Consider the following 14,149-nt stretch of genomic DNA (forward strand, 5'->3'; position numbering starts at 1 on the left):
AAAAGTCTGAAGAACCTAAATGAGATGGTGAGAACTCGTTCATGTCTGAATGCAATTTTTTGCGCATTGTTGTACACTACAACAATGTGCAAAAATCCCAAATTAAAGCGATAACACAGGAAAAAAAAGTGCCACTTATGCTCCAGTGTGACTTTTATATGGGTTTTTCCTTCTTCAAGAAACATTTTTTTGCACAGGTGCAAATTTAACTCCAGAAAATACAGTAATACAGTATATTTCTGCAATATACACAGACATACATGTATAGAATATTGCTCAAATTAATAAATGAACAGTCAAATGAGTGATTTAATGCATGTATATGAATTGGGCATTTTTCTGTAAATATCTAAATATGAATGCTTTAGGCACAGTGACTGGACTCAGGTTTAGTTTACACTGAACTTAAACACTAATCTTAAAATTGCAATTTAACCATATATTGAAACCCTGAAACAGCATTTTACAAATAGGCTTGGTTTTTGTTTTGTTTTGGTTTTTTTTAAGTAAGGAAATAAACCACCTCTTTTCATAATGTTTTTATATTCAATGAAACCGGACCTGATCTCAATACGACAATCTATAGGAAAAGGCTTGTGGACATAATTTACATATTGAAGCTAATTATATTTACATGTACACAGACAAACAGACTTTATTATACAAAATATACACAATTTAAAAAAGTACCAAATATCTGAAATAAACTCTGATGCTGCCTTCTTCTTTTACATGATGAAAGACAGGTAGTCACACACCTGAAACCAGAGGAAATAACAGCTTTATCAAATCAGTGTTTGACTGCAAAGAAACATTTCTATAATTAGAACATGTCAAAACTAGTGCCATATATTAAACTCATATCCAAATATATAACAAGCTATTGTTGCACGGCTTTACACAAGGGAGGAAAAGACCAGATTTTGGGTAATCTCAGTATCTACATGGTATTTTTCCACTGTTTAGACAGTGACGGTATTATATCACGGTACTAGCTGAGCTACCTGTTCTACGCACGGATAGAGATGAATTTTAACCATGTAATTGTATATTTCATGTCACTTTAGTTCAGGTGTTGTAAATTGTATTGCATTGTGTGTATGCTGCCATCATTAATTTTCATTGAGCAATTTGTGACATTCATGAGACAAGTGAATGATGATAAAAAGTTGATAGCATGTCATATCACTGCAATGCTCTGGCGTGCTGTACACAGCAGGTACATTTTAATTGGGAAAAAAAAAATGCACGCTTTAACTGGCACACAGCGCGCACTGGTCTGTTCAGATTGTAATTAAAGTGCACCCTAGCCAGCCGCTACTATGTAGTAAGTAAAGTGTGATGCTTGCTGCCAGGAGTACCATGTGAACTGAGAAAATAAGAGCTCCAGTGAGCAGGTCGGGATTTAATATATACAACTGACCGTGTGTGTGTGTGTGTGTGTGTGTGTGTGTGTGTGTGTGTGTCTTGACGCACGTACGCTTTCAACCTCAGGGCCCCAGTGACCTCACCCTTGGTGTCCTCAGTTACCATAGCAAGTTTGGTGTCAACTGCTTAATTACTGCGGTTGTGCATAGCGAACACACACAGTCAGCTTTCTATATTAGACCATTACTAGTTGTGCAATATAAGACCCTATATAATAATTTGAATATATATATATATAAAAATAAGCAAACATTCAGCCTGAACCATTTTCAAATCTGCTCCTTCAAAGTTAAAATCTGGGTGAAAATGCAGAGATTTTTACAGTTTTATAGGTTTAAAAGGTCCGTGGCTGTGTTAATGACTATCAAGACTTAAACTAGTCAGCAGTGCGAGAAGTCCCCTGGTTCAGGTAACCATTTCCATGATTATGTGTTGTGAAAAATATCTCAGGCTGCGAAAGACATAGCAGGCTACTAACCATACATGGAGGGCTAATAACAGCAACTACCCCCCCACCCCCACTGAAAAAATATCACATTATCATATTTATTTTTCATTATTGCTTCCATTATTTTTCCACTGGTGTATTAAACCAACCCCACCCCGCCAAATAAATAAATACATAAATATACATACACTTACTGAGGGACAACTAATTACAATAACTGGTTCATTAAAGTCAGCAGTTCTTTCAGGCAAGAGAATTTCATCTGGAGGAGGGGGGGAAAAACTAAACTGAAAATGGCTGGTGGTGTGGGGTTGCCTTAGGTATCCAACGGGGTCCACGGGCAGTGCCCTTGGTGGGGGTGAAGCTCCCTGAAGCGCCTGGAATTTGAGCATATTTGAGTGATTTGAAGGCATTCCTGGGCATTAATTTTTATGATTTTCACTGGTTTGAAGGTACTCATTTCTAGAGTTGTGTATTGCTGCTAATGTAGGTAGGTACTAGGACTTATCAGTGTATTTGTATTAAGTGACACCAGAAGCTGATCAATATTTACTAATTCCTCGAGTAATCCACACATTTCCTTCAGATCCACGGTTTCAAGATAATTACAAGAGTTTCTTCAGTACCATTGTCTCAACTATTATGAATAAGATATGTATATAACACCCAGAGCATAAAATAATTTACTGTTAAGATTGTTTCCTTTTTGGGGGCCAAATCCCTCACAATATGATCCTGGCCTTTCTTTCTTTTTGGCTTTTACTTACTCTGTCCATCACAAGGCTTTTCCTGGCACCTCTATCTTACAGAGAAATTCTCCTAACCCCAAGCGCTTTCCATCCAACTCAATGCTTCATTCCAGTCAAGTCCACTTCAATGGTTCTTGATACCTTTGTCGAGCTCTCTGATGTGATCCTCAATGTTACTCTCGATTATTTTGGCTATATTCCAGCCTGAAATTGTTATCTCCCTGCAGAAATATTTGGCAAAAACGGCTCAGAAATTCAATGATGGTGCTTTCCAGAAATCCAGGAAGGCTTTTTATTAGATGCGAACACATTCTATGTTACTCTTCGGGGGCCTTGGGCCAGCATAGACTTAAAAAAAAAAAAAAAAAAAAAAAAAAAAAAAAAAAAAAAAAACTACACATGCCAAGTTCATGGTCACATGCAAGAACTGTATGGAGCTTCTTTAAAAACAACTTCGCTGTGACCGCATCGTACCTCACAGCTCATCATCAGGCTGGAAGTGCTGTCTATGTTAGAGTCCACAGAGAAAACTGGGTTATGGGGACAATCCTCCATGTGCTCCGATACGATGGACTCCAGACGACGTCTCAGGACTTCAGGAGTGATGTTCCGTTTCTAAACATAAAGCAAAAAGATGAGTTTGTTATGAGTAATTACACACTCACTCACTCATCTTCAACCGCTTACTCCAATTAAGGGTCACTGGGAACTGGAGCCTTTCCCAGCGGTCATCGGGCATGAAGCAGGGTACACCCTGAACAGGACGCCAGTCTGACACAGGGCCACATATAGGCAAACGCACTCCTACAGACAATTTAAAGTTTCTAACCCACCTAACCTGTATGTCTTTGGATGTCGGAGGAAGCCAGAGTACCCGGAGGAAACCCACGCAAACATGACCCCATGACCTTGTTGCTGTGAGGCAACAGTGCTAACCACTAATCCACTGTGCTACCAAATTATTATAATGACGGGTAATTACACACATCTAAAATGACAAAGTACGTTTTGGAATTTACTGTCATTTTGTTTTAACATCGATTCAAGGAACAACAAAAAAAAGAACCATTTTATGTGTTTTTATGAAAGAATTTAAACACACACCTCAGTGTTGATGAAAAGTCCACAGGGGCAGGAAATAAAATTTCTGTTTATGTTCAAGTTGTTCCTACAAGAAATACAGATAAATCATCAGTCAAAACAAAAAGATTATTTGTAACTAAACTTTTGCACTAAATTTTGTTGTAAACCCCCCCCCCCGTACAATGACAATAAAGACTATTCTAAATACATAATTTAGACAGCAAGTACTGACAAATATCTATATTTCCTCTAAAAAGCAATATAAAACTGAGTCTCACTTAAAACACATCCCCAGGAAACTACCAGCATTTTCAGGAGAATCGCAATATACATTTAAGTGTAGTTTGACTTCAGCCTTACATGTGACATATGGGACAAATTATTTGCATCTCATCCATTCCTGCGATGACAGACGCCATGTACTGCTGCTCAAACTGCAGATTTCTTTCATACTCTTCAATAATGGACAACTCTGAATCAAAAAAATAAAATAATAATAATGATAACATTTTCAATAATTGATCAATCGAATGGGGCAAGATGTCCAAAACCTGCTGGTGTCCAGCATTTCTGCATAAAATCTCATTTTGGCAATCCTCATATACTTATCAATGTACTTATTCAAATATCTGTCGTTTACGTGTATAGCAAAGAGTCATTACCTTGAGAAATGAGCTCCTGCTGAATTTCCTCAAGCACCGCCAGCTCATCATACTCCTTCATAACAGTTAACATCTGATTGTTTAATATAAAAATACAAAGACATTTCAATTACAACTAATAGGGAAATTGTAATTTATAGTTGCCAACAGGTCTATAACATTTTTTTGTGACTGTGGCACAAAAACTCATTTCACTTTCACAAAGTATGCTAGATTAAACAATGTATTGAAAGATGCATCAAATTGCCCTTTTCCCTTGACTGATTATGTTTGAAGCTTCATACACCACTTAGGCCATTTCTTAAGTGGTTTAAGATAATTAGCAGCAGTATATGGAGGGGGAAGGGGGGAGGCTCGCTCCTCTGTATTTAAAACCACATTTGGCACTTTGTAATGGTAGCAGTTCACTTAATGCCATTCCAAAACTCCACTGATGCTTTTTCTGATCACATTTAGCATTAGTTAAACAAGTTCCAGTGATATTCTACTGTCAAGTTGCAGCTTTTCCTTCAATATCACAGTGGTTCCGCTGGCCCAGTGCTACTCACAGATGGGGGTAAAAACACTCAAATTGTGAGGTACATCGTGCAGAAAAATGTGAGGCCTTCTGAAGTAACAACTAAAGGTAAGTGATTTGATTTAGGTAATCTTCTAAGTAATCCTGCAAAGCTTGATTTTTTTTTAAACAAAGTACTTTTCACAGATACTTAACACACATTAAAAAAAAAATACCAGACTACAATCATTCTGTTTCAGCATCACTAACCTCCCTGCTGTCACCTGCATGGATGCAAACAATGCATTTGTTTATAAACAAAGTTAAAATACATATTTATTGCATATTCATTACATATTTATTTATAGTAAAGTCCGCGGCAAACATACATATTACCATATATGATGGGTTTATGCTAAAATGTATCCAATAACATCTTGCATTAGTAAAATAAATAGGAGGTGAGCTGACTGACTGGTCGTTTGAGAGAAAGACACACAGAAGAAAGAGGCAGCAGGTGAGACACCGACCTCTGTCATCCCCTTCGTCCCCCATAAGGAGGGCAGCCCCCGGTCCTCCGACTGCAGGGCGGTCCACTCAGCTTCCATCACCTCCTGGACAAGGGTGGAGGTCTTGGAACTACTGAGCTGCTGGCTGTCTCCCAGCTGACGATATTTCTCCAACAGTCGTGAACGGCTCTTTTTCAGCCTGTCGAAACAGCGCTGTTAAAGACAAAAAGGATCAGCCGGCTGATGACAAAAAAAAACAAAAAAAAAAACCCGAAAGTTTGCTACATCAAGCTAAGCTAGCAAGAAGCGCTCCTCACCTTACGATACGTCTCTTTCCATGGCGGCGTCGTTTCTTTATAAAGGGAACGGTGTTTGTGCAAATCGTCCATGAACAAATACCATTACATACACTCAAAAGAATTGTTCAAACCCTCGATAAGTTTTTGGTTTCGATGAGAACTGCGACGAAACAAAACATTTCAGCGTTTGACCTCACGACCTGGAAATTATAGCAGCACAGCCCCGTAGCAGAATGCATGACGGGTAATGTAGTCCAGCGCCAGGAAGCTATAACCTCTTTGGAGGGAGCTCACTCGTTGCTGCCGCAGACACGGCCACTTTATTAGGTACCTCTGCTTGTGAGCACAAATACGTAATCAGTCAATCATATGGCAACAACTCAATGCATTTAGGCATCTAGACGCGGTGAAAACGACTTGCTGAAGTTCAAACCGAGCATCAGAATGGAGAAGAAAGCGGATTTAAGTGACATGGGGTTGTGTCAGTGCCCTTGGCAAAGCAAATGTACACTTCTATGATTGCAGCATTAATGCAGAAAATACAATGAGATTTTAGAGCAACATACAGTGCATCCAAAAAGGATTCATAGTGCTGCACTTCTTGCGCATTTTGTTATGTTATAACCTTATTCCAAAATGGATTAAAAAAAAAATCCTCAAAATTCTACACACAATACCCCATAATGACAATGTGAAAAAGTTTTTTTGTTGATGGGTTTTTGTTTTTTTTTAGATTTTCACAAATGTATTAAAAAAAAAACTAAGAAATCTCATATACGTAAGTATTCACAGCTTTTCCCATGAAGCTCAGAATTGAGCTCAGGTGCACACTGATCATCCTTGAGATGTTGATACAGCTTACCTGGAGTCCACCTGGGGTAAATTAAGTTGATTAGCTACGACTGGGAAAGACACATACTTGTCTACATATAAGGTCCCACCGTGCATGTCAGAGCACAAACCAAGCTTGAAGTCAAAGGAAATGTCTGCAGACAAGTGTTAAAATATCCTCGGCCATATAACCATAAAAATAGGAAACAGAATGTGATCTTTTGACCTCTTAAAATAGGTCAAGGTTAGCCATTTGCAACAAGGTAAGTTGTAAAATACAATAAAGTAATTTTTATTCAGTTAGTTAAGGGAAGAGGAACTCAACCCTTTTATTTGTTATTAATGTGATTTTTAGTTCAAATGTTTAGCCCATATTCTAGTCCATTGCTTTTCTAGTCCTTCTTTCAGTGCTAGATTTGTTGTTGTGTGTACATATCTGTAGATATACAGTTGCTATTTACATTAATTATTAAAATCTTATTGTCTTCTTTATAATTTGCACTTGTGTAATTGGTATTGGTATATGTGTGTGTGTGTGTGTGTGTGTGTATATATATATATATATATATATATATATATATATATATATATATATATATATATATATATATATATATATATATCCTGTTGTCTTATTTACAATTTGTACATGTTCAATCAAGCTCCTCTATTTTGTCACGTGATAATCTCACAATGGAAAAAGTGTTTATGCTTTATTGTTATCAGCATATATTGATACATTCACCTCTGTATGTTTATATTGATGTTGCAGAATAAAGACAATGAATCAGTCAATCATAACAATATTTTATTCACATTTTAATGGCCTCTGCAGGAGGGGATATGTGTGCACATACATGAGCTTTTGAAAAGACCAAAGTTAACTTTGACTGCGTGGATGTGCGTGCACGCTGACATCTGTGAGATGTCTTGTAAATCACTTCAGAGTTTGGGAGCAGATTCCGCCATATGGGATTAGCAGCCAGAGAGACCAGCCAGTCACGTCACAGTGCCTCTCTACTCCGATTGACTGTCACCGTGTCCTTCCCAGAATCCCATGAGTCATGCTGTAGGCCGTATGAGCATAAAATGATAGGAAACAGAATGTGACCCTTTGACCTCTTAAAACAGGTCAAGGTTAGCCAGCTTTGAACTAGTACAAGGTCTGTGTCCCCAGAATGTTCCCTGTAAATTTGAAGACCCTGGCACTAATAGAACTTATTAGTGCCATCATCATGGATGATGGCACTAATGGATGGATGGACGGATGGATGCATCATCATCATCAACGTAAGTATATCATTCCACATTTTTATTAAAATATTCTCAAACCATTACACCATCAAATCCAGGATCATATCATCTACAAGCCTGGACTAGAGGTAAAGCAACCACAAATGTCTACAAAATCTCACACCTGGGCATCGCCCAGGTCCACTGTTAATAACAAATAAAAGCACAAGAAAGAATTGTCCAACATGCAGAAACAGAAATGTTGTTGTTCAGCACTCATATATAGAGTCCAGTGGTCGCAACATCTGAAGGCTCAAAGACAGTCAAGCGGTGAAGAGCAAAGTGAAATTGAGAAATAGTGAGGGTCTGTGTTTGTGTTAATGCCAGATCAGCCATTAAAGACTACTTTTAACTAGTTTTCTTCCACATGATGGTCACCAATCCATAGGCACTATCTGGCTCTCAACAGTTCCCACCCACATGTTCCCGTCCTGTGCATCCCATCCCAGTGCATAAACAATATGTAATTGGTGTCATAGAAACTGGAGTACGATGGGAAGGGATCCGTCAGAAAATGTGAGAAAGTGGGGGTGAAAACAGAGGAGTTTAAATAGCAAATGTCAATTTTCTGGTAGGGGTGGGCACAGGCGAGGCAACCAACAACTCCTCACAAACAGCAAATTAACATATTTAAGTGCAGCACAGAACTGAAACAATCCTTCAAATTGTGATACAAGCACCAAATTTGGCACAAATACACCTTAGATGTAACTTTTTTGAAAAACGGACTGGCCACTTGAATTTTCAATAGGCAGCTAGGTAGGGGTCAAATGAAGAATTACACAGGAGTCAAAATTAAAAATGCTCAAATCAAATTGAAAAATATACTACATTATATCTTTGATCATGAATATTACAAAAATGTATAGTTTGGACTATCTGTGACTGAATATTATGGAGTTATGTGGTAAAAACAACAAAAATGGCGACAAAGGTCAGTTTCAGTTTGTACAGGGGTCAAATGTTAAAGTTGCTCCAATGTTGCTAAAAAGTGAAGCAAATTATTGGTTGAGCTAATAGGATTAATACATGGAATAGTTTCGACAGTGTTGAATGTTTGGTCTCCAAAGTAAAGGTCAAACAAGGTCAATGTCCATTGTGGCATATGTTACACCGTAATGTGATAACTAAGCATGATACATGGTCCAAACTATTCCTTTTTAAAACCCTTTTCACTCGACTAATAATTTGCATCACTTTTTACCAAAATTGGAGCAACTTTAACTTTTGACCCCTGTACAAATTGAAACTGACCTTTGTCACCATTTTTGTTGTTTTTATAACTCCATAGATTTCAGTCACAGATAATCCAAACTATACCTTTTTGGAATCTTTATGATCAGGCAAATATTTTTCAATATTATTGGAGCATCTTTTCATTATGACTCCTGTGTAATTCTTCAATTGACCCCTACCTGACTGCCGATTGAAAATTCAAATGGCAGATCAGTTTTTTCAAAAGAGGAATGTCTAAGGAGTATTTGTGCCGAATCTGATGCTTGTATCAGGATTCTGCTCTAAATATTCTCTTATCTGCTGCACTAATTTGTGCGCAGCTGGTTGCAGCACCCTAGACTGGTAGTCGATTTGGGCCTGAGATGGAAGTGATTCATAAATTTGCTGTGTTGCTCTTCAGCTGCATGCAGGTCCTCTTTCGAAGCTGCTCTGGTGCGCAGAGAGCTTTGACACATCTGGATGAACCTCGGACAGGGAAACGTCCAATAGGCTGCAGCCTGTCTGCAGCCAGCGGCTTCAGCGGGCGAGGCTGCGGCATCCTCCACCAGCAGCCAATGAGAAGACACCATTCATCTCCTTGACAGCCAACCCGAATAACCGCAAGTGCCCGCATCGAGGTACCCCCCCCCCCCCCCCCCCCCAGCCCCCTCTCTACCTCTCTTCGTTTGGGTATAAGATGCTTGGCTATTTTTGGAACTCATAGTGGCCATTTTTGTCTCCATCTCCCGGTGTTTCCGGCCTTTTTGTTGGTGTTTATGTTTCATTTTTCAGCCCATCGCCGTGGAAACGGAAGCATTAATCGCCGTGGTCGTGGAGATTGTTTTTTTCTCATTCCTCAATGGAAGACATTTTCCTTCTCGCTGCGAACCGAGGAGCGAGACACGTTTCGCAGCTGCTCGGCATCACCGTCCCCATCAGCGAGCGAGACACTGATTTAGAAATGAAGGTTTGAAACGGGCGGAAGGCCGCTCTGATTTTCAGGACCCGGGACAGCTCCGACGGCGAGGTCGAAGCCTGGTTTCTACATGGATTCGACGAGAAGAATCGATTAATCAGAAGGTCAGAAAACGGAGAACAGGCCGTCCGCGCGTCCTCAGAGCGCACACAGCATCCACACGAAAGCGCAGTTTGGCATCGATGTTTGTTACATGCAAAAAAAAAAAAAACCTAACCGAACAAGCGCTGATCAAAACTACGCTCTCGTATCGTCTTCACGTGTCTCTGATGTTCCTACATTCCTCCGTGTGCTGCAGGAGGAGGCTCTTTTCGAGGCTTCCATTTTGACGCTAAGATGGATGCTGGCGCACATTTCCTTCGCCTGTCTCTGTGGCCTGAATCTCATCTCTTGCATAATAATGATACACTTTACGCTCATGTGCTGAAACATCTGCATGCAGAAGGAGTGAAATCAGCCATAGGATTTGACCGAAAGAGAGAAATCTCCGTTAACGAGACAAGAATTCGATTTGCGGGCGATGATATCTTTTTTTTATTACCTGATCCAAGATTCCCGTTTTCTGTGACACAGAATCTTGCAGATATATTATACTTTTCCTTAAAATAAATAAATAAATAATCTGTGTGTCCCACATGTGAAGGAATTCAATAAGGAAACACACACACACACACACACACACACACACACACACACTTTGATTTACGGCAAATTATGTTATAATGGTCTTTGAGAGAAACTTTTCAAAGTGTTTCTTTTTTTCAAAAAAAGTGTTCATAAGGGGTTTATTTCTGCGATTTAATGGGTAATACTGTGCAAAATCCCTTGTTATACTCTATAAATGCTTCAAGGGATTAGTATGTGCAGGTTAAACTGAAAAATGCTTTCAGCGAATGGTATATATAGTTTTAAAAAGTTGGACAGAGATTGACAAAGGTTTCAAAATAATCTGTTTGATAACTGGAATTGCATCATGAAATTTATTCTGACTTCAGTGAAATATAAAAAATAACATAAGGTTACAATTAAGGCAACAATTTGCATAGATACTTCTGAGTGTGGAGGTAAAATAAAGAAGTAAGAATAATTTAAATTAAATAAGTTGGCAAATTAATAGTAACAAAACTGTTTAATTATTTTTGTTCCACTTAATTAACTTTGGAGAGAACAAGGCAAATCAAATGTACTAAACCACTTCATGAAATGCTGTATAAAACTTGAGGTACTCAGTAATAGGTGAGTTGGAATTACTTCAAAAAGATCCATGCAAATTGTGACCTTATTTTTTATTTTATTTTTTTTTATGTTTAGCAGTGTAGTCTGTTTTTTTTAACTTAACATTTAACCTTTATAAATACACCAAAAAATAGCTCATTGAATGTACTCAAATTAATTTTGAGCAGAATTTCTATCCATTCACAAGCCTATAACTGTGCATGTAGAAACTACCCTGTTATAAGTAAAATTGTGGCCTGGAACAAATCAGTTGGATCTCCTGTGACATATATCACAACAGTGTGTGGCTTGACTACTGATTTCTGTCTAGCATATCTCACTGAGCCAGTCTTCTCTTTTTGCAACACACACACACACACACACACACACACACACACACACACACACACACACACACACACACACACACACACACACACACACACACACACACACACACACACACACACACACACAGCCTGTAGGATTTTGATGGATAAACCCATTTCTGAAGGGAATTGGTTTACTGGCATGTGTCAGCTCCTTCCCATTTAAAGCAACAGGCACAGAATCAGGTCAGAGACCTTAAAAAGACGGTTTCAACAATGCAGTACTTCAGTGTTTGCAATTGTGTTTGGCTGTAAGCTAAAAATATTTGTAAGGCATCTGATGCCCTGTGATATTTTGTTGAAACAGTGTACAATATGACCCCTTTAAAAATAAATCATTAAATTTACATGGAGTTGACATATAGCAATAATAATAATAACAACAACAATAATGATAATGTATATTTAGCATTAGCTACACTGTAATGTCTAGGTTTGAACTCCTTTCCAAAAAAAATGCAACTTGTTAGATTGACCATGTTTATCTAAAGTTTTGTTATTTTTTACAGGTTGGACGTGCTTCAGAAGCAAGGAACTTTGCTTCTTCCAAAGCTCTTTCTTTCCCTACCGCTCCCTCTTAGCAAACCCTCCCTGAGCATCATGGGTACAGTTTTGTCACTATCCCCCAGCTACCGCAAGGCAGTACTGTTTGAAGACAGCTCAGCCACGGTTGGCCACTACACAGCCGTCCAGAACAGTAAGAATGCAAAGGATGCTGCAGCTGCAGCTGCAAAGTCCCTCAAACGCCCCTCCATCATTAGCGTTTTGCCCTGGAAACGCATTGTGGCCGTATCAGCAAAGAGGAAGGGCTCCAAGAAGCTTCCATCAGATGGTGGGGATGGAGGGAAGGGAAGTTCTCCGGATGACCACACTGCTGCTTCCGCTAACTCAGCCTCCAACAGCCTGAGGTTGAAGAAGTCTCAGTCCTGTGCTAATGTTTCATCTTACTCATCCAGCCAGGAACCCTCAGCCACCACCACCACTACCACTACCTCCTCCCACCTGCCAACTTCTAAGACCTTGGCCAGCGTAGTTTCAGTTGCTGCCAAAAAGAACTCCCTCACAGGCTCCGGCATCCAGTCCTCCACTGCCGCTGGCACACCAAAACGAGTCATCGTCCAGGTAACATGGGGATGGTTTCATGTTTGGTCATATTCTTTTAAAAGTGTCACACTGTAATGATCATGGAGTATGAATATGTGGAAGTTCCCCCCCCACCCACCTAATTCTTCCCATAGTGCATAATATCATAAATGATTTAAGGAATCTGAAGGAATTTCAGTACGTAAAGTTCAGTACACAAGCCAAATAACACCCCTTGCTCTGATCCCTCAGATAGAACTGCATCAAGAACTGTCATTCATCAATAGCTGATATAACAACATGAGCAACTGATTATTTTGGGAAACCTTTGTCAAACACTACAATACAGGGTTACCCCCCCCCCCCCCCCCCCCACACACACACACACACAAACACACACACACACACACACACACACCCTGGTTGGATTTTGCTAGTCTCAATTAATGAGTGTTTTGCAAATAAAGTTTTTCCAAAAACCTACTTTTCTTCTCTACTTTTCCTCTCTTCTTTCTTTCATACTTTAAATCCAGGCCTCCACTAGCGAACTGATGCGCAGCCTCGGTGAATTCTTGTGCCGTCGGTGTTACCGACTGAAGCGTTTATCACCGACTGATCCAGTGCTGTGGCTGCGCAGTGTAGATCGTTCCCTCCTACTACAGGGCTGGCAGGATCAGGGCTTCATCACTCCGGCCAACGTGGTCTTCCTCTACATGCTGTGCCGCGATGTGGTGTCCGCCGAGGTTGCCTCAGAGCGCGAGCTGCAGGCCTCGCTGCTCACCTGCCTCTACCTGTCCTACTCCTACATGGGCAATGAGATATCCTATCCGCTGAAGCCCTTCCTGGTTGAGGCGGAGAAGGATGCCTTCTGGGACCGTTGTCTGGAGATCATCAACCGCATGAGTGGAAAAATGCTCCAAATCAACACTGACCCCCACTTCTTTACCCAGGTGTTTGCTGATCTAAAAAATGAGAGCAAGAAAGAGGAGGAGAAGACCAAACTCCTCATAGGCCTTGATCGATAAGTTGGGCTCAGGAGCGGAGAAGGAGAAAAGAGAGAGAGAGAGAGAGAGAGAGAGAGAGAGAGTAATGGAGTTAATACATTTAGAATGAATGTAATGACGTGTAGCACTACTTTGGAGCAAAAAGTGGTGGTGTCTGGTATTTCTAACCAAGTTGCCAACATACTGTAAAACAGAACAAAGAGCATGTAAGATAAACACAGCATTTTGATTTTGGTGATGAAGCACCTGGAAACCAAAAAACAAAAAAAAAAAAAACCAAACCAAGGCTCTCCATGATTAAGACAGCTTGGATACAGGTACACACTGATCAACAAGGAAGTTTTAAAACAACAAATTATATATAAATAAGATCATAACCAGCATGTTAAATTGATTTTTTTTTAAAGGAAACAAACATTCTTGTTGGTTATATGATACAAAATTCTATTATTCTACATGTGAAGATGCA

At 39.5% G+C, this 14,149-nt stretch overlaps 2 protein-coding genes across 3 annotated transcripts; one reads left to right on the top strand and one right to left on the bottom strand.

Annotated features, from left to right (window-relative positions):
- Positions 1 to 526: 526 nt before the first annotated feature.
- On the bottom strand, positions 527 to 5,883 carry rpain (RPA interacting protein). 2 transcript variants are annotated; one of them, XM_034191092.1, is made up of 7 exons: positions 5,693 to 5,883; positions 5,397 to 5,588; positions 4,371 to 4,440; positions 4,069 to 4,180; positions 3,730 to 3,793; positions 3,100 to 3,240; positions 527 to 758 (listed from the first exon to the last, which is right to left on the bottom strand). In XM_034191092.1, exons 1-7 carry the CDS (start codon positions 5,762 to 5,764, stop codon positions 729 to 731), a joined length of 681 nt encoding a protein of 226 aa, XP_034046983.1. In that variant the 5' UTR covers positions 5,765 to 5,883; the 3' UTR covers positions 527 to 728. The 2 variants fall into 2 exon arrangements, with proteins under 2 accessions (XP_034046983.1, XP_034046982.1); XM_034191091.1 differs by having other exon boundaries at positions 4,371 to 4,443.
- A 3,844-nt stretch (positions 5,884 to 9,727) lies between these two features.
- On the top strand, positions 9,728 to 13,941 carry LOC117528342 (cyclin-dependent kinase 5 activator 1-like). Its single transcript, XM_034190971.1, has 3 exons — positions 9,728 to 10,093; positions 12,103 to 12,715; positions 13,210 to 13,941. The coding sequence occupies exons 2-3, from the start codon at positions 12,194 to 12,196 to the stop codon at positions 13,699 to 13,701; spliced, it is 1,014 nt and encodes a 337-aa protein (XP_034046862.1). The 5' UTR covers positions 9,728 to 10,093; positions 12,103 to 12,193; the 3' UTR covers positions 13,702 to 13,941.
- The last annotated feature ends 208 nt before the right edge of the window (positions 13,942 to 14,149 follow it).

This window comes from Thalassophryne amazonica, chromosome 16, assembly GCF_902500255.1.
Source record: "Thalassophryne amazonica chromosome 16, fThaAma1.1, whole genome shotgun sequence".
NCBI lineage: Eukaryota > Metazoa > Chordata > Actinopteri > Batrachoidiformes > Batrachoididae > Thalassophryne > Thalassophryne amazonica.